The sequence below is a fragment of the Candoia aspera genome, chromosome 3 (genome assembly GCF_035149785.1).
Source record: "Candoia aspera isolate rCanAsp1 chromosome 3, rCanAsp1.hap2, whole genome shotgun sequence".
Taxonomy (NCBI): domain Eukaryota; kingdom Metazoa; phylum Chordata; class Lepidosauria; order Squamata; family Boidae; genus Candoia; species Candoia aspera.
Genome location: NC_086155.1, coordinates 56,428,116 through 56,449,621, shown reverse-complemented (window position 1 = coordinate 56,449,621; position 21,506 = coordinate 56,428,116). Strand labels below are relative to the sequence as shown.

Genomic DNA, 21,506 nt, shown 5'->3' with positions numbered 1-21,506 from the left:
GAAAGAAGTTATATCAACTTTGCCAATGATACAAGATTGGGAGACCAAAATTGGAGAATGTGCAGCAATGATGAAACTGACAGTATATATTCATAATACAAGCCTTGCTAAATTCACACAGGAATGCATTCCTTGTATATGACACATTACATAACAAGGCAAATACAGGCATTTGGAGTATGATTTTTAGGAAAAGAGTTAAGAGACTAATTAAAAAGCAATAGATGAAATGATTTAATCTGATACTAGCAATAATATCCAGTGTTTAATGTTCAAAGTACAGTTCAAATATTTAGGTGGTCAGCAGTTGGGCAAATAAATGGAAGGGAAGGGGAGAATGCATTATCAAAAGGGTTTTTTTTATGTTTTTACTTTAAGTTTTATTAGTAGTTATCTTCTACTTTCCTTTTGTATCTCGACTCTTGTGCAATTTCAGTATAAATAATCTCTGAAAGCTATGCAACAAATTCTCAGAGTTGCAGTCCTAGCACATCTGAATCCTGAGGCACTTGACTGAGGAAAAGTATTATAAGCTTTTGTGGACTAGAACTCACTTCATCATTTGCAATACAGTGCTCTCAGCTACCTAGGAACTGGACTGGCTTTCTACTAAAGCTACATGACAGGAAGATTATTAGTCCATTTCATCAGTGTTGTTCCTATGATTCACTGTAAGCAACAAAAATTTCAACTTGGTTCATAGGAATGTTAATTACACCCATGCTTGTTTCCACTCTGTCTTTTTGCAGTTGCCTGCATCTTGCAGTGCCTTTCTTTTGAAAATTGTTTCTCAGTGGAATTAGATTTTATTGTCATGGGTTATGTACAAAAACTGAATTCACGCTGATTCTATGTTTTGTAGTGGCACCGAACTTCAAACAGGATATGTGTGTGCTTAAACTGCTTGTGCAGATGTTAATCAAGAAATAAGGGATTGTCATTGATTTATGTCCCCCATCTTTACTATATGGCTTAAGCTTGTCACTCCTACATGAACAGTACTGTACGAATTATACAGCCCATGCCAACCCATAAACAACCACATGACTGATAGTATGATGAAACCTAAAGTGCAGGAAAATTGCAAGAAAATATATGATGACTTGTGTGTAACTAGTTCTTTGAATGATCATTGGTGAATTCAAGTATATTGTTTCTGTTTCTCACAATTAAGTGTTCCAAGGATAAAGAAAAGAGGACCAAAGATGGATAGTACTGGGTGAGTCGGTATGGCATGGTGAAATAATTAATCCCAAGAGATTGGAGCAGAAGGAGGATGACATATATTGGCATCAAGACATGGACCAGGAATGAAAATGAGCCAATGAGTTTGGGCTTTTACCTGGGAAGTATCTGACCTGGAGTCCAGGCACTGAGTATTATCTGGAGGGCAAAGCAGCTTCATACTAATAAGCCCAAAATAAGTGGGTGATCTGGGAATGATATGACTAAGATCAAAGATATGATCAAGAAGGAAATATATGAATGGAGTCCAGCAAGAAACCATTTAAAAAGCATGCCGCCGCCTCCTCCCCCTCTCTTTGGTTATTTGGTTTCATTGATTCCTTACATACCTGTAGGAGGATATCCCACAGCTTGGGATTATTCTGGAGACTTGCTGGGGGTCAGTGCAGTCATTGGTCTTAACTTGGTGGCAACTGGCTGACTGAATTTGTGTATTTTGTTAGCATAGTAGTAGCTAGGTTTGATAATAGTTAGAATGTGGGATTGGCAAAGCATTTGCAATGCTATAGCATTCATCGTGAAAGTAGCCACAGTCGCCCATGGTGAGAGCTTGTTCCCACAAGATGCCTGCAAGCATGAGGAATGATTTCTATTGACCTATTAAGTAAAGGCTTGACAAAACAAGTAGATCTCAACCAAGTGCTCTTTTCCAGAAAAATTAAGTAGAGCAAGTGACCATCTAGCTGGCAGTCTGAAAGGGTGCTAAAAAGGCAATGCAGGCTGAATGAAAGCCCTCATACCCAACGATACAGGCCAGGCAAGAACAACAACCAAAAAGGATCTGAACCCCACCCCAAATAATTTCTACAAAATTACTTCTGTAACAGTCAAAAGAGAATTGAGGAGAATGATGGGAAATCCTTCTTTTAGGAGTAGATATGGATGAGTAGGGCAGGCAGTGTCCGTGGAGAGGGGTGTCAAAACAAGCAAGATGGCAGCCATGGTACAGTAATCCAGATCCTTTTCATTTTATACATGTGTCAACATTGCATGCATGTGCATAGAGATGGGGCTTTGACTGCCTATTGTTATTTGACATGCACCCCCTCCCATGAGCACCTCAGGATGAGGCTTTTAAGAACAATTTTCACCTGATTGTTTATTGCACAGGTGCAATTGGACATCCCAAAAACTAGATTGTTATACACACTTCCTTTGAAGTACAGCAACACAAGGTACAGCTTTCTAGAAACCATGTACTCAAATCAGCTAGTGGGTAATTTGCTGTTTGACAGAGAAGTTACATACAGGAGGCTTTCAGTTTTATTCCATTTGTCTTTACCCTAAGAAAATACCCAAGGAAGAGTTCTTCTAATTTCCTGTTCTCATAGGAACCTCTCCTTATAACTTACAAATTGCTTCTTTACGTAAAGTACTAAGAGCAACGGTTTGCTGAGACAGCAGCCTACACAGCCCTCAGAGAGCAGAAAAGAAAAGAGGAACCAGAAAGTTTTCTTCACTTTTTTATTGCTTCCATGGTATGAATATAACACAATGATTTTGAAGCCCACACATGCCACTTTGCCACTTCCTTTTTTTTTTTTTTTACAGAGAAAGTTCATAAAATAGAAGCCACAGGGTAATAAATGCATTTTTTGTATGCCATTGTCTAAACCTTTTAAAAGAGTGAGCCTTTTTGTCATCCGCCCCAGTCTGATTCAATTTCTCTGAAAAGTATGTCAACAGAAACTCTGCTCCCTCAAATACGTCTGACCTCTAGGATGATATGGAAAGAAAGGGGTTATAGACAATGGTAATGGGGCACATGGTGAATATAGCAATCAAGCATTTCATACTGAGGCTCAGCAAATTTGAGAAGCATCTTCCCATCCTGTCAAGACCTGCAGGCTCCCTAAGCTAGCAAATCTTTGTGGTAAGAAAGATTTGCCACATTCCCACAACAGCCTGGAGGAGTCACCGAACATCTTAACAAGGGGACTGTCCTTTCTCCCTTAAGCAAAGAGAATAGGGATCCTCCAGATGTTGCTGAACCAGAACTCCTACTATCGTTCATCACTAGTCATGCTAGCTAGCTTAATGGAGAGGTGTATTTCAGCGGTAACTGGAGGACCACATATTCCCATACTTGCTCAAACAGTTCAAAATAACCCTGTGAAGATGATTCGTGCTGTGACACATATGCCCACCACTTCAAACAAAAAAATATTTTTTCTGGAAGGGCTATTTTTATTCATACACAAATCTGATTAATCAGGTAAGAGTTCTTAAAGTGGCAGTTAGCCTGAAAAAAATAATTATTTTCGGTTTCATGTAATTATGGAATGTAATGTAGGAAGATTTATGAAGAACATGAACATTCAGTTTCACTATTTGTGTAGCTGTAGTTTACGAAGACTTTTTTTCCTCATGGAAATCACAGCAACCTTAGCCCAGAAAGAGAGGTGGACTGAGGGCTGAGGAGAGCATAACCTTAACCAATGTTGACTTCTTCAATTGCTCTAGGAAGTATACCTGATGAATGGAATGGAAAGAAAGGCAGTTGAATCCTAAACATATTAACAGCTTTTCTGGAATTGGTCTGCAAAATTTTGTTTTTCTGAGCTTACCAAGACCTTCCCTAATTGCTGGTGCTTCCTCTGGAAATGAAAAGCAGGATTGCCCAACCTCAGAGTGGAAGAATGCAGACCTCTGAGCTCCTTGTTGGAACAGAAAGTTGATATATCAAGTGATATGAGACACTTAACAGAACTGGGTGAAGTAACCGCAAACTATATATACAACAAGATGGCCATTTATTTAGGGAACAGGTGAGGAAGCATCTCAGGAATCACTGATAATCTTTCACAAATATCTATCAGCAGAAGCCAAAATTCTGCTTGTGATCCCAACTAAACTTGCTGATCCCATGAAGCAGTAAGTGTGATTACCTCAATGAATCTTAGAGGGGAAAAAAATTCTCAGGCAAGAAATTCCCATTTTCCTGTGCATTTCACTGAGGGAATTTCATTTTGGGAGGGAAGTAAGAGTCACAGGAATAGGAGGTTGTGTTCAAAGCAGACACCTTTTCTAATGAATAATGGTTGTCCAGGCAAGCCAGTGTGGTAGAGATATAATTTGCTTTAGTCCCTTAATGGTGGTCAAATAATGACTAGCTCAAGATGTTAATTAGCTTGGGAAGTATTCAAATTCCCTGTTTAAAAATGTATTCTTATGGAATCAAATAAATTCTTCAATTGCTGTACTTCTATCATGGGAGTCATCTCACTATGTTTTACCTATTAAATCATATCTGCTGCTCTGTATAATGAGCTCAAGCTCATCTGGTTTATTTCCTATTCTAGACCACAATGACCATTAACTTTGAGTACTGATTTTTTTTAAAGTGGTTAAAGAGGCTGTAGTTCAGGAATGCTTCCACTGTCTCCAGTGTACAAGTCTATCTGAGGTCCTCACTTCAATGTTTAATTTCCATCTCCACAGGATTTAGTTTAAAGGTAGCCTAATCAGGATCACTAAATAATTTTTTTACCAGTCCTTGTGAGGCATAATCCATTTTATGCCAGCAGCCCATCATCTAGATAGACTCAGAAACCAAATCTCCTCCATCAGTACCACTTAGATAGCCAGTCAGTGATTTGCAGTATTTTTTATTTTTCCAGTCCTCTTTCCTGAATATCATCTAAGAATATCATCTAAGCCCCCAGGTCTTCAGATTTCTCTTGATTACATACACTGCCAATCCAGTGCTGGAAAACAGGTATAGATTATTTTTCCAGTGTTGTATAATTCCTTTCATCATCCCTATACAAAAAAATCCAGTTATTGATGTCTTGATAGACTCCAAATACTTGTGATATAGCCAAGAAGATCATATGTGTCCTTAACCCTGTGGTTGCGAATAAGTTACCAGAACTAAAGAGAGAACCTTGGAACTAGTATAAACATTTTGTCCTGAAAATGAGGAGTTTAAAAATGGAGGAATTCCAGATGGGGATATTGGGATATATTTCTAAAAGATCAATAAAAGCCAGTCATATTCTGATACACTATGATTAACTTCAGATTTACCATTATCAAAATGTTTAATGCTCAAATATATATTCAGCATTTAAGATCCAGAATGGTTCTGATTTCCCTAATCTTTTAGGGAATGAAAAAAAATAGCATTTCCAGACTTCTGATACTGGATATGGTTTTATGATCTACGTAAATACTGTAATGAATTACTGGAATATAAGGAATTCAGTGAAGCATTAGACTTATCCTTAAGTGGGGGTTAGAATTAAGAGTCCAATGCCATCTCCGGCATTCATCAATCCATAGTGGTTGTCTAGATCTGCACAATATTTCTGCCACCAATTTGAACCTAAAATATGGAGCTTCTGGTATCAGGTTGAGGAGTTACTTGGTTTCTTGTGGGAATTTGGCCGCTTGGAATTTTCCCAACTGATAGATTGTTGTTGTTTTCTGCTGGGACCTCCATTCATTTAATAGTTAGTGCTTTGAGGGTTGCTTGCTGGTCTTAAAGAAAGATTATGACTTATATTTTCAGTCTTCATTTTTTATATTTGGCCTCCACAAGGAAAGTTTCCAATATCTCACTAAATAGCTTGACCCTGCTAAAGGTTATGCTAGCTTACTTGGTTTTTCATATAGTATCTTAAGAATATTAGAACAGTCTTGCTGGATCAGGCCAAGTCCTGTGCTTTTGTTTCTCAATGTGGCCAATCAGATGCCTCTGAGGTGTTCACAAGCAGGAGATGCAGACATGCCCCTCTTCCACTATTGCTCCAACTATTATTTGAAACCATGCTACCCCAACCCAAAGGCAACATTGAGTCTTCAAACCAATGGTCTTTGAAAGACCTATCCTCTATGAATGTATCCAATCTCCTTGAAAGTCACCCAGGTTTGTAATCATCACATATTGTGGTAATGAATAGCACAGGTTAATCATGCACTGTGTGAAGTACATACTATGTCAGATGTTTCTTTTGGCAAGATTGCTAACCATGACAGCCTTGGTGTTGAACTTGAATGTGATGTTCCATTGCCACAAAAACTTGGACCAGAAACAATGGGTATAAGTTGCAGCTACCTAGATTTCATTTAAATATAAGGAAAAACTTCCTGACAGTAAGATCTGTACAGCAGTGAAAAAGTTGTGGGTTCTCTATCTCTGGAGGTTTTTAGGAAGAGGCTGGACAGCCAAGGCTTGAGGATGGGTTAATTGGTTTTCCTGTACATTGCAGGGGGTTGACAAGATGCTCCTTGTGGTCCCTCCAACTCCACATTTCTATTATTCTATGCATGGCATCCAAATGAAGAGTGCTGTCATACATGCAATTTTCTTTTATTCATACTTGCAGGAATTATGTTTAGACTGCTTGCCATTACTTCTGCCTTTGAATTCATGGATGATGACATAAGGTTGTAGACCTCCAACTGTTTACATAGAGGGTTAGGTAAATCTTTGGGCCACCTTTGTTATCTTTGGGGATGATTGTTGGGGATGAAATTGCTCTTACTTAATTCCCAGAAAAGGTCTAAAAATGGACTAAAATTTCTGTACCAACGTTTCAGCCATTTTGCTGTCAAATTTCAGTGCTGCAATCGTAGGATGCTGGGGGACCACATGTGGGTTGCATACCCCTATAAGAAGGCAACATTGCAATGGCATGTTCTTTTGACATAAAAAAAAAACCAGGAGAAAATCACTGCTACATTCATGTCCCCCCCGCCCCACCTTTAGCTTCTGTTTTCTGCTTGCTGGGACATGGTTCTAGGGGTTTAGCTGAATCAGACAAGGTTTAGTCAGGTAACAGTCTCACCTTCCTCCCCTGCAACTTTTCATCCCCAGTTGGATGCATCTATGGGAAGAAAATGAAGGATGTATTTGGGCAAGATAAGCCCAACTACGAGTTTGATTTCTAAGGAGTTCCAGTTTTTTCCAATAGCTACCTGAGTGGTAGTCTCTTTGGATCTGCAAGAGGATAAGCACTTTTATCCACATGGTCTGCAATAAGAATGATATGTTTTTCAGAAACTTCCATTATACTCTCTTGGAAATTTCTCATTTGATTTAATGCAAATGAAATGCTTTATCAATTCTGCCTCCTTTCAGTTTTCAAGTTTTTTGGAGAACATAGTGCAAAGCCAGTTGCAGGAAGTGATCCAAGTAAATTGTTTGATTAGGTCAGAGTATTGGGAGGTGAAGTACTCCTTGCTTCTAGTCTTGCCATTTTCATTCTAGTGAACCAATTTCAAAAAGCAGAACTAGCCGTATAGGTAAAAAAAATCTTTTTTTGCATGCATGTTTTCATGTTTTGGGAAGAACTTGGCAATAACTGGAGCAGAAAACCTCACAACAGAAGTGCATTAAAATGAGCTAAATTCAAAACAATGAAAAGGCTTGCAAGAAGCATCCTAATAAGATACACTGTATGCTTAAAGCACAGGATGCTGAACCAGTTGATAAATGAATGTCAGAGAGAAACAGAAAAAGAACTAAGGCCTAGCCTTAGGTTATATGTAATGAAGTTTCATATGTACTGTTAATTGTTTTAGGAAGAATCTGGACTGGTTCTGGTGCTAGAAGTTAAAACAAAGATTAAGACTCAAACCTTTAAAAATTCATATAACATAAGTAATGGGGATGGTAGCTCTATATACGTTTGTTGCTATAGAAATACACTTTTATCGACAATCCAGAAAATCTGGCTGCTGTAACAGTAATAATATATACAAGCAGCAGCCAACCCTCCACCCCCAAATGTGAGCCATACTGATTAGATGACAGATTAAGTGCATAATAAGCATGGGTATTAGATGCAATGGCCAGATGCAAAAGAGAATAGGCTCCCAAACCTTTATGTAAAGAGGGAATTTCAGCAGGTGAAGACTGAATGACAGGCTGCCCAGTTATAAGGTATGCAAGACCTGTATCTTGTTTTTGCATTTAGTGAGAGTGATCTGGAAGAGCATGCCAAGTTTGAGGCTGAAGTGTATGCTTCCTGCACCATAAACACCTTGGTGGAGATGGCTCCTGAGCCTCCTCTCAGCAATTGGTTTATGTTACTTTGCTTCCACCTAGAGGTCTGTCTATCTATCTTTCTCTCTAGGTTTTCCTTGTGTATGTTTGTCTCCTTTTAGTACAAAACCCATCCTGACTGTTTGGAGAGTGGATGTTTAGCTGCCGACAAGTGTGGAATCCTGGACTCACAACATCCAGTGAGAAAAGGACACAGAAAAAGAACATGTAATCCAAGAAACATATACACTGATACAAGTGCTGCAATTAGCTCCACCCAAACACCTCAGTGACTCAAGTACCATATTTATACAAAAGTTGGTCCCTTCCTTCCAAAAGGGAGATTGAAAAACAAAATGAATTTATCTCCATTGCCATCTAAGTGAATCTTGTTTTAAAGGTAAATTATTTAGGGAAAAACTAGTCTTTCAGGTGAATACTATATTCCTTAGGCCTGTGGAGCCATTCCAACTTTTGCTGGTGTGGCCAAACGATATTTCTATGCTTATCCTCCTTCAGAAGGACATGTCCATAGCGAATAAATGGAGAACGGGTAAAATTCAAAGATATTGGCTTCCAATCATAAGATTAAGGAGATAAGCTCCATCAGATTAGATCAAAAGCCCAACTAGCCCAGCACCATGCTTCCCTCAATTGCCAGCCAGATGTTCCAGGAGACCTACATTCATGGCATGAAGGTAGTAACATATAGTGCCATTGCTCTTCAGCTACTGATATTTCAAAGTACCCCTCCTCTGAATCAGCAAGTTCCATATAACCATAATAACTATTGGATGGCCTTATCCTCCCTGTACTTATTTTATCTAATTTTAAAGTTACAAGTTACCATCATAACGTCTTGGGGCAGCAAACTACATAAATTGTTTAGAAATGCTAGTTGCAGGCCCATACTCTAGACATATTAAAATTTACTCTTGGTTGGGAAGGGTCTGTCAAGACTATGAAGGCCAACAAATAAAGCAGTTACCCTCCGCCATTCAAGCAGGCATACTGAAGTATGTATGCAATGAAAACTGCACATTTGGGGTACACTGCCACATTACTCAGACAGGCCAATATTGTAGACTTCTTCTGCAAAGACATTACTACGTGATTGTGTAGGATCTTTTACATTACTAGTTGCATTATTATAGAGTTGTACTTTTTCCAGTTTCTGACCATCTCTAAAAATAATTATGGGAACAGTTGAGCTACTGCCTCAACTTTGCTTATTTGGCAGTGTACCCAGTGCCCTGTTAAGAACCTCCTATCTTAGTTTAGGGCACTGAGCAAGCAAAATGCATATTCACAGTACTGAATGCAAGCTGTGCCCTTGACCTATACAGGATGAGAATTCTTCAGCTCTGTCTTCATGAGAAGAGTTGCCAGGTTCTCACATCCTCTTCATATAAGGAAAGGCAAGCTAATTAACTGAAATGCACCACTGGGTCTCAAACGTGTATTTCGAATCTTACCAATACAGATAGTACATACTTGTGCAAATACTGCATTTGAAACAAAGAGCAGAGATGTAACAAAGAGTCCCTGCTATTCTTTTAAAAAGAATAGAGAGGGATGTAGAAATCGTCTGGAAAAAACAAAACAAAACCAGACATATGGAAGCTGAAAAACAAGGTAGTTGTCATCTTTTATCATAGTGTACAGAAAAATCTACACCCTATCAAGGTATTATTCTCATAAACTAAGTATAGTAGAATGAATCTCTGGCACTATAAACAGTGATAAATCTTCATATTTTAGGACAGTTTTGGTTCTTATCCAAAAATAAATTATTCCTTCTCCAAAGAAACAAGAACAGAAAAAGTATCATACTGTTCAGAAGCATGATACAGATACTTACGAAAACGAATACTGGGTTATCTGCCAGCAGAATCTGTGGTAAACCTGCAAATCAGGTTAAGTCCCCTAAACATAATGAGGTGAGCTTCCTGGATAGTGTAAAAATGCAGCCAGATGAACAGTGGCAGCAGTGGAGACCCCCTGAGAAGCAGGGAGTCCGAAGATCTAACAGAACTCTAATTTGCTCCATCTAGAGCAAAGAGAGGTCACAATACCTTGACGTTATAGCAGCACCAACAGCAGACAAACCTTGGATGAGCTGAGACCCTGCAAAGGGGCCATGGCTGGCCCAGGGACAGGCTGGATGCAGTGCTAATGGAAGCGTCCCACCCGGCCTGTTCAAAGGCTAGGCTCCACTTTGCCCATTGATATATTTATTGTAATTCTCATCTCTTGCTATTAAAAAAAATAACGTCTTCTACATTCAAACACTGCTGCATCTGGCCTGGCTCCTGTTTCCGCTTGGCACAAATTTATTTTGTTTCACAGGCCTATTTTTCTTCTTTCCACTGACGTTTTATCTCCAGCAAAACATCCTCCTGCAGTTCCAAGTGAGGGCTGGCCCTCTTAAACCAAGAGCTGCTGCTCCCCTGCTGGCCCCGATGCAGGCAGACAAAGCAAGCCAGGGAGACGATCCACAGACACAGGGCATCTCTAAGAAGCTGGGATTCTGGCTCAAGACCTCTCGCTGCCCTTGTCCTTATCCGGATACATGTGGCTGTGCTCTCCAGCACAGTGGCTGTGCTTTTCTTCAGATTCCACTGGTGAGGTCCGTGATTACTCGAGCTTTTACCAGTTTTCGTAGGAACTCCTTCTCTCGCTGGATGTTGTGCGTCCAGGACTACATAAAGTGGAGCGGGGGAGAGAGGGGTAAAGGACAGTGAAGAGAGAAAAAAGGATCACTCTTCAACTGGTATACTTAAGGTTCTGAGCACACAGTCCAAGTCAAGAGGTTGCCTAAGACAAGCCTTCCATCAAACAGAAACACAATCATTCACATTTCTGATCATGACACAAATTTCTCCCTCTCTACATACATACAAACATGGTACATATAGGTGCTAGAGGAAATAACTAACTTTAACAAATCTAAGGCAGCCTTCGCTAACCTGATGCTTTCCAGATGTGCTAGACCATAGTTCTCATCATTTTCACTCAAAAAATCAATTGCTGGCTGGCTGGGAGTGATGAGAGGTTAGTCTAATGTACTGTGTCTGGAGAGTAACAGATTGGGGAAGGCTGATCTAAGAACAGCGTGATAAAATATTTTGTCTAATGGGGGCATATGCACCGGGGTCATATAGCACATATTATATACTATTTAAAATGCTAACCACCTTGTTTCTGTAGGATAGCTTTAAAAGGAAAAAAACAGTGCAATTTCCCCTTCAATACATGGGTGGAAAGAGTACTGTATTTTGTTCTGCATTTGATATTATGCAGAAAGGAATGACCTGACATGAAAGAACTCAAATAAGATAACCATAGATATTTAATGTGAGAATATGAAATTGTTACCACCTTCAGAGCTATCAACATGCTACTTTTGTTTATGGAAATTAATTGCAGAACTTAGCTTTTATAATAAAACATTCATAGAAAGAAATTAAAGCACCCATGTCTTTTAGATTTTTCCTATGTAAAAATATTGAGCCAGACCCATACGTTTCATACAGGACTTTTCAATGTACGCCCTGTTTCCCATCTCATTTACTATGTGGAGTGCTGCACTCATTTCTTCATGCATTTCATGTGTTACCGTGCCTGCCCACTGATATGTCAGTTTAATGGGATATGTCACTGATAGACAAGCTAAGGAAGATGCAGGGCCCAGAAACAGCACTGGATAGCTGGAGGGGAGAGAATAAATAGCAGGTAAAAGAGAAAAGAGAAGGAAAGTGTGTGTGCTGGGTGCACATCAAAAAAGAGATCAGAGAGAGGGCGAGCACTGTACATTCAGAGAAAAAGAGTTGGGAGAGAGAGGTTTAGAACTCAATTTGCACCCTAATTGTAGTCTAAATTTTTAAAAGTTATGGTGGTGATGTTCTTCTAGGGCTACTAGATTTGGACTGCAAAAATTCAGATGATCACTAGGCAGCAACTGCCATCCAGTGGTCATCTAAGCCCAGATCCAGTAGCCCTAGTTTTTCATTATTTTGTTAGCTTTCTCAACAATCTAATTTTCTCTATGAATTAGGAACTTGATTTCCAAAAGGTACTAGTACAAAATTGGGATTCAAAAGGTCGCATTCCAACAATTTCAGGGAGCTCCTGTTGGAAGAAACGTAAAGATCTGTCCTAGAATTTAATGCTTTAAACTTGCTTTAGTTCTTTGTGCAGAGTAACCCTGGTGCTTGTCATTCCCTAGAAGCTTGGTGCAAAGATGTTCAGATTGATTAGTGCAATCTCTTGGATCACCCCATCACCATGTATTTAAATAGATGAAACCAATATCTTCATCCATTTTATTTATAAAGTATATGAAGTATGTAAATGTAGTAATAGTCCCCTGATCTCCAGACCCTCTTTCCAGATCTTGAGCTTCTTCTCATGCCCTTAATATTGTCTTCATTATTCCACATATGTTTCAAACTACTATAAACCTTCATATACAGAAACAACTAATACACATTTATGAATGTTCCCACTTAAAAGAAAGAATGAAACTACCCCCAAACTAAGAAAATAATTCCCTTTTTCCCAAGTGGTTTGAATTTCTACCATTTAAGTCACTCAGCCCACTTCTAATTTCTGCATTTGCACCCCTAAATCTTGCATTAGCCAATTACTATATCTCTGTGAGTAATCTCATTTACTTCTTTTGGGATATTAGAAAGCAAAAAGAAATTGACCATAGAATGCTGGGAGCTGCATTGTATCTAATAGGTTAATCATGCAGAATATTTCAGACATGGTTATTATGGGGCCATGAAGACAGTTAATCACTATCTCATGCCATGGCTGGCAGAGAGTAGCAACAGAGGCAGACTGAGATCACCAGGATAAATACTGAATTCTCTGCAAGATTAAAAAAATTCACCTAAACTTCTCATTTTCTTTGGGAAGAAACCTGCCTGAGATACATATATCAATTACAGGTTTTGAAAAGTGTTAAAATCAAGATGAGTTTCTGGAACAAGCTTTTTAGTCTTAGGCTTCAGGTTTTTTTAATCAGCATTGATTCAATGTTGTAGAAACAAATATTTTGCCTTAGATTTTTAAAAAATCCTGTTCTTTCAGATACAACATGCAGGATTATGTAAGCAAAGAGGTTGCTAGCATCTCATTAAACCTCCCGTGCCCCAGCATCTTGGTATCATCATATTTTTATGAATATATAGTTGAAAACTTGGGCACTGTTACAAAGATTCTGATCAAATACAGAGGGGGAAGAAAGAAAAGGGGGAAGAAACCTACTATGCCTCTGGTCGAACAGTACAATTGTAGCAAAGCTATTAATTTTGAGGCCAAGTGCCTGCTGCTATACAAGTATAATTAAATGGTACTGTTGGGAGGAGTGAGGAAATTCCCAAAGGGCGACTGAGGTAGACAGGCATCTTGTTCAGCTGATAGAAACTGACAGCTGGAACGTGAATGCCAAGCAATTTCTAACAGACACTGGGACCAAGTTAGAAAAGCTGCATACAACAATAATCTTTATCCGTGGGTCCTTGAGCTTCGGTGTCACATCCATTGCATTGACAGCTGCAGAAACATTTCCTTCCTGCTATTGCAAACTGTTAATATGTTTTCTACTACAGATTAAGGTTACTATGGTAACTAATCATTTTGGCTGGGCGAAGAGGTTGAATTTAATTGTCCTCTTTTCGGATGTTAATTTTTGCACCTGGGGAGAAGAACTTGCCTGGACTTGTTTTAGTTTCAGTTTCCCTTCTGTGTAGGCATGTAGAGAGTTAAGCAGCTCTCACTGAGAGCCTGTAAATATGTTTGCTTTCTGTAAATAAAATTATTTTTATAGAAATGCCTGGTGTGTGACTTTTCTGATCTCTCCTGGGCCAAATGCTTTCTAGCACTCTGCCAACAGGTTATGGGCCCAGTAAGCAGCCCAGTAAGCCCAGTAAAACCCAGAGAGAATAGAGAGATCAGCTCCACACCTCATGCACAATTTAAAGGCAGGTAGCAAAGACCTGTGAAGATTTTCTTTGGAGCCACCTGGAGATTTTCCAGCAACTGCCGGTCTACAGGACAAAGAAGCCAGCTGAGGTGACTTGCAAAAGAAGGAAGAAGCCATGGCTACCTCCCAGCCCTCAGCGATGCCTCTGGAGCGCCTATCAGAGACCAACTATTTGAATTGGGCCCTGAAGATGGAGATGTATCTTTGCAGAGAGAATTTTTGGCTGCCAATTGGTGAGCAAACCCCCCAAAATCCCAGTGCTGAATGGCTTAGACAGGATGAGCGGGCTAGAGCCACCATTATCCTGGGAGTTGAGGACAATCAGCTAGTCCACATGCGAGGTATGCAGTCTACAAAGCAACTTTGGGACGCTTTGAGAGACTTGTATGTAAAGGCAACAGCAGGGAGTAAAGTTACCCTGACAAAAAAGCTGTACAAAGCCTACCTTGCAGAAGGAGATAGCCTTCCTGAGCACCTGCATTATATTCAGCAGCTGTTTGTTGAGTTGCAGGAGAGAGGAATGGAATTTACACCTCTCACAAAATCCTATATCCTCCTGTCCTCACTAAATGCAACGTGGGACACGCTGATTTGTACCCTGGAGGCTATGCCTGAAGCAGACCTCACCCCATCGTATGTTACACAGCGCTTACTCGCTGAATGGGAGAAGAGAGAGGAAAGATCCCCCCCCATCTCTTCTGGAAAGCTGCAGTACCAGAAAAGAAGGGAAAAGAAGCTGAGGCCACAGCGCTAGCCAGCCAGCAATGCTTCACTTGTGGTTCAGCTGGACATTTGCAGAAAGACTGTGCCTTGAGACCCAAGGGTAGAAAGACAGAGAAGAAGAACACAAGGGCAACAGAGAAGAAGGCTCTTCAGACAACCCAAATTGCATAGGTTGCTAAGAAGGGTAATTCTGATGTATGGGTGTTAGATTCTGGGGCCAATTGTCATTTATGTAACTGTAAAAGCTCTTTTGTGTCACTGTCTAAAATTGAAAGACAAAGTGTATCTTTGGCTGATCGGTCTGTGACCAAAATTATGGGACAAGGTGACTTGTACTTATCCTGCTTGGGAGAAACTGTAAAAGGTGTGTTGTATGTGCCAAATTTACAATCAAACCTTTTATCTGTGGCACAGTTGGCTGCAACAGGGTATATCATAACATTTAAGAAAAATGGTTGTGAGATACGTAAACATGGAAAATTATGTGCTACTGGTATATTAAAAGACTCCTTGTACATTGTGCAAAATGCAAGGAAGCCAAGCTGCAAGGCTGCAGTTGGCAACACGCCATATCATGACCAATGTGTACACCTGATGGGCAGGAGATTTGGTCATGATAATTTCAAGTATATAGCACAATGCCACAGCTGTGTGCTGACCTAAAGATAAAACCCTGTGACAAATACTTAGATTGTGTAGTTTGCAAAGAATGCAAAACACTAAAAGCTCCTGTGAGTAAGCACAGTGACAGAGTTACAACTAGACCTTTGGAAATTGTACACTCTGACATTGGTCCTTTTGCTCCAAGTCTTGGACAAGCAAGGTATGCAATGACCATCATTGATGATTTCTCAAGATATATATTTATCTACATCTTAAAACATAAAGATGAGGCATTTGATAAATTTAAAGGTTTTGTGACATGGGCAAATGGAAAATTCCCTAGGCCTATATCTGCACTCCAATGTGATAGAGGAGGAGAGTACCTTTCTCACAAATTCAAAAGGTTCCTAGTGAAAAAGGGGATAGAACAAATTCTTTCTAACCCTTACACCCCTCAGCAAAATGGTGTTGCTGAAAGAAAGGGCGGAACCTTGCAAAATGCAATGGAATGCATGCTTAAAGATTCACATTTATCTTTTAAGTATTAGGGAGAGGCAATTTCTATTGCCTGTTATGTACAAAACAGATTGCATAACTCTGTGATTCAGGACACTTCATTCCATTTGTTTTATGGTGTGAAACCGAAGGTAAACCATCTTAGAGTGTTTGGTAGCACTGCATGGGTTCATATTCCAAAACAACAGAGAAGGAAAGGAGGCCCCACAACAAAGAAAGCCATCTTTGTTGGCTATGAACAAAGCCAAAGGAGCTACAGGTTCATAATGGGAGAGAAATTAATAATTAGCAAAAGCGCTTCTTTTGCTGAACAAAACTGGGGGAGATTAAATTCTAGCTCTCCAGTTGATCTGACCACCACAAGAGAACAGCAAGGACTTGCTGATGGTGATCTTTTGCCTGATGAGGACATTAAACCAGAAAAGCAAACTGAAGATCTGTCTGATGAGACAGATGCTTCTCAGGAAAGTGATAGGAGTCAAAATTTAAGCCCTGTATTACCTCACAGATCTCAGAGGAGTAATAAAGGCGTTCCTCCATCACGGTTTCAGGCTGAAACAATAAAGGCTTTCCACATACTCACAGAACCTGAGTCTTTAGAACAAGTGAATGCTTTACCACCTGAGATTGCACAAAATTGGCATTCTGCCATGCAACAGGAGTTAGCATCCTTGAAAGAAAATAAAACATGGAAACTGGTAAATCTACCTCCCAATGAACGCTGTCTAGGTTGTAGGTGGGTTTTCAAACTGAAAAGGGAGGCTGATAGCAAAATCCAAAAATATAAAGCAAGGTTAGTTGAAAAAGGGTTCACTCAAAGGAAAGATTTAGACTTTGACAAGACTTTTGCACCAGTTACTAAAGGTGAATCAATTAGATTACTGTTAAAAATTGCTACACTCAAAGGAATGTCAGTTCACCACTATGACATTCAAACTGCATTTCTCTATGGTGATTTAGACCACAAATTATACATGCAGCAACCCCCTGGCTATGAAAAAGGAGAATCTAGTCTGTGAACTGCAGAAGTCAGTCTATGGGTTAAAACAAGCTGCTAGATCCTGGAACCAAAAAGTAGATGAAAAACTGCAGAATTTTGGTTTTGAAAAAGGAAAAGCAGATCCATGTGTATATATGAAGAAAGACAAACAAGGCTGTATGTATCTGTGCATTTATGTTGATGATTTGCTGCTGTTCACATCAACAGAAAAAGGCTTGATTTTGAAGCCTGCATGAAAAGCCATTTCACATTAAAAAGCCTTGGAACTGTAACAAATTACCTAAGTTTGGAAATACACAGGAAGAAGGATGGTAGCTTTCTGTTAAACCAAAGGGGAGATAATGTTAAAATAATGTGAATGGAAAGACATACAGAGTTGTCAAAGAAAATTGGTTTGCATCTTATTCTGTAGTATAAAAAGGGGAGTGTTAATATGTTTTCTACTACAGATTAAGGTTACTATGGTAACTAATCATTTTGGCTGGGCGAAGAGGTTGAATTTAATTGTCCTCTTTTCGGATGTTAATTTTTGCACCTGGGGAGAAGAACTTGCCTGGACTTGTTTTAGTTTCAGTTTCCCTTCTGTGTAGGCATGTAGAGAGTTAAGCAGCTCTCACTGAGAGCCTGTAAATATGTTTGCTTTCTGTAAATAAAATTATTTTTTATAGAAATGCCTGGTGTGTGACTTTTCTGATCTCTCCTGGGCCAAATGCTTTCTAGCACTCTGCCAACACAAACTACAAAGCAGCCATCTCTTTTCTGCATTATGCATCAGTAGCACACAGCCTAACTAGGTCCTTTGGCCCATGTTAAAGACAGAAGAATGGACAGCTACGTCCCACCTGTATTCACTGAAGTGCTGGCTATTTAGAGTTAGTATATGGGATGCCAGGCTATCATGAGCAAACCAAGTACATGCCATTCATTAATGAGCATGACTTTGGAGCAGTTCTTTTTGGCACCTTATCTCTAATACATGCATTCCTAGTGAAGTCTGGATTTGAAAATCATTGTCAGAGAAGTTTGCAAACCAGTCTGCTCCTGCAGCTATCCTGGCTGAAGGTGATTGCAAGGCAGCAAAGAACCTTTTGCACAGTTGCAGATTTACTGAACCTCTTTCCGCCTAGCATGACTGTTACATATACAGCTCAGGTGGCCAGTGCCCACTTTGGTGGCTTCTACAAGCTGCTGAGCCTATGGCGTGGAAGCATCTACAAATTGCTGTACAAGGAGATCCTGGTCTTCTCGGTTTCCTACTTGGGGCTAAGCCTTATGTATTGGTATGTCTTTGGAGCAAACACTCATCAATACAAAGAAATGCAACTGATACTTTGGTTCCTGAAAATGTTCGCAGCTTTTGTGATGCCATAGCAATCTGGATGGAAAAGAGCAAGCCAGTCTCCAACAAAAACTGAAGATTGCCATTTCAAGTAAAAAAAAAAAAGCTTACTGAAAATGATAAACATGGCTAATGAAGCAAATGAACTTGCCCTCTGGGGAATCCAAACATGATATGGGGAAAATGGATAAAAGGGACTGCAGCAGTTCTTTAAAAAGAAGACCAACAATCTAAAGCTTTTCAAACATTTCTTGGTTATTGATATTGCAGGTGCATTTAGTAAGCTGTGTGCTACTATTGGGCTGTGTAAACCAGCCCATTGCTCAAAAGAGAAGGCTAGCAGGCAGAGATTTAAGGGGAGACAGCACTTTGATAAGCTAGGTTTCATACTAGACAAGCTGTAAAAAGTAGATGACCAGCAACTGCCAAATACAGGACTTGTGCCATATATACAATAATCCAGAGGTTGACACCTTAGATACTTTTTCCTGCCTGTGTACCCCAGTGGACTGAGAGCAGGTTATTTCCCAGGACAGAGGGCACCGACATCTGCACATTCTTATTTTAAGGCTCATGCATGGTCTCAAGATCTTTGTGTCTGACCTTGGTCCTTCTAGCCCTGGTAGTTACTTTGACAGCTATTCAGTGATAAAGATGCATTGTGCACTCACAGCAATAACTTAACTGGACCAATATACTGTAATTAAACATAAATCCAGTTTAAGATATCTCAGGCTACAAGAAAATAAACTGTTTTTGTGTTTCTTTTCCTGTAAGATCCAAAGGAAGATCCACCCTGGCCAATTCTGCTTAGGTGTGTAAGAAATAGTGTATGGTCAATGTTAGTACTCTTATTTCCCTTATTACCAAGGCTGGCCTTTTCATGCTAAAGAGGAAGTTCCTGAAACCCTGTGTAGGGCAGAATCAAATGCTCATACCAGGGAATATTTGTCTCATGTTCCTTTAACTCAGTGATGTCATGTTCAATATCTCTGTTCCTCTCCATTATGCTCTTGGTGCACCAGATGGACTCTAGACAGGGCAAAAGGGATTGTGACTGATGACAATGTCCTGACTATCCTTTTCTTTATCCAAAGAACACAAAATCAAAACTCCTGGTGAACAACCTGGAGCTATCCTGTTGCCTGGATAATATCCTCAGAGAACCCTTGATTATTATTATTGGCATTGAACCCTGAAGCAACACACTTGTAGCCTCCCTCCCCTGTGTTCCCCTCTCTTCCAGTCTCTCATTTTCTGTGGGGACTCTGAACTGCTCTCAGTTGTGCAAACAAACTTTCTGATAACGCTGAAGAGAGGGCAGAGAGAACAGATTTATGTCTCTTCCAGAAAAAAATGTTCCATGTGGTGCAAAAACTTTGTCTCCAGGAATCAAGACAGAATTTTCACTGTTTGCAGTCTTGATTGGGCAGCCTGATATTGTGCTCCATTGGGAGTAAAAGGAGTAATGGAAAAGGTAGAAAGCTACTCTGAAAAACAAAAGATGAAGCGTATTCCTTGGAATGCCAGGTGCATCCAGAAGTAGCACATATATGATTTTTGTCATTTTGTCTTAGCATTTTTATTTGATTGTGTATGCAACCTTGAAAAAAATGTGTATGCTTAGCCACCTGTTTCTGCCTTGTGCCCTTTCCAGATTCCTTCACACTGAGAATGCAAGTTGAAAAATGTGCCAGGTAACATTTAAGTGCATGATCCTCCAACCCAACAGGAGGAAAAGCTGCTCAGCCACAGCCAGTTAGCCTCCTTGCATTAGTGGACCCCTGTTACCAAATCTGCCTATCTCTTGAAAGTCCTGTTAAGTATGAAATCACAGGAGAGGAACCTGGAAGACTAGAAGACTGGGCCAGGCATATTTCCTGATACGTCCTGTTCTGACATTTGTCACCTTCTAGAAAGCCAGCCACAAGTCAAGCAAATTGTGCTGTTGAGTTGCTGCAACCAAAACCTGTTTACTCTCTGTGACTGTCCAGTGTTGTCTCTTCCCACTCTCCAGAAGCTACCAGAAGTTCTTCTGAGGCTGACCAGTTACAAGCATGTTAATTGCTACTGACTGATTCTGCACTTAATTTAGCATTTAATCTTATACAGACTTTTTTTTAACTGAAGACATTTTTCAGAGTAGATGCTTTATGTCATCTCTACAGAAACATTCTCTACAACTGGGCAGAGGCAAGGGAACTTAGCATCTTTGGTACCTTTAAGAGTGAGCAGAAGGCTGAGAACTGCTGAGCTTCCCTCTTCTACATAAAGATATAGAAGTTCTCTCTTTCTCTGACTGCATTCTCTATATTCAACAGATAAGGTAAGAAAATGAAAATGACAAAATGATATTCTTAATCACATTATATTCTTTAATTTAAAAATCTGGTCTTCCCTTGGTAAATTCCTCTGGTAAACAGGTGATCATGGATTCTAGTCTGTATGCTTCACTTCTTAAAAACCTTTTTGTCTCTTTGAAAGTACTTGCAACAAGACAGCCAACACTTAACTATTTTTATTAAACTATATAATTCATCAATTCCAATGAAGATGCTGTGGATTCAGTTTGACTCTGCCTCTGTGTGGCTGACAAAGGAAGTGCTTCATGCCACGAGAGCAAGGAAGGAGCCAAGGTTTCTGCTTGGGGCAACTTCTAATGTGCATCAGTATCTAAGTGCAAATGCAAGTAATAGCATTCAGTAGAGGAGTTAATCTAATGAAAGCTAAACATGGTTGATATCTAAAACCCACAGTTTTTAGCAAACTCCTGGGAAAACACTATTCTGTTGCTGAAAGGCAGTAAGAAGATGTGTATTTCACCATTTTGCTTGGACAAAGATGAGGGAATAAGTTACATTTGGCTAGCTACATATAAGAAAATTAAGAAGGAATAAGGAATAAATTGGATTGATCTGGGAGGGAGCTATAAGGTATACTCTTGATAACCCAGGAATATTTGATAAAAAGAAAACACATACAATACACAAAGGTAGCCATAGAATCATAGGGTTGAAAGGGACCTTGGAGGTCTTTGTTAGCCAACAGGAAAAAAAAAAACAAGGAAATCCCAGCCTTATCTTTATCTAGCCAA

At 39.7% G+C, this 21,506-nt stretch overlaps 1 protein-coding gene across 2 annotated transcripts in view; it reads right to left on the bottom strand.

Moving 5' to 3' along the window:
- Positions 1–2,695: 2,695 nt before the first annotated feature.
- ST3GAL3 (ST3 beta-galactoside alpha-2,3-sialyltransferase 3) overlaps positions 2,696–21,506 on the bottom strand; it is a 260,656-nt gene continuing 241,845 nt past the window's right edge. For both annotated transcript variants that reach the window (XM_063297799.1, XM_063297800.1), the window contains one exon: positions 2,696–10,937. In XM_063297799.1, coding sequence (XP_063153869.1) covers positions 10,848–10,937 — 90 coding nt within the window. In that variant the 3' untranslated portion in view covers positions 2,696–10,847. The remainder of the gene's footprint in view (positions 10,938–21,506) is intronic.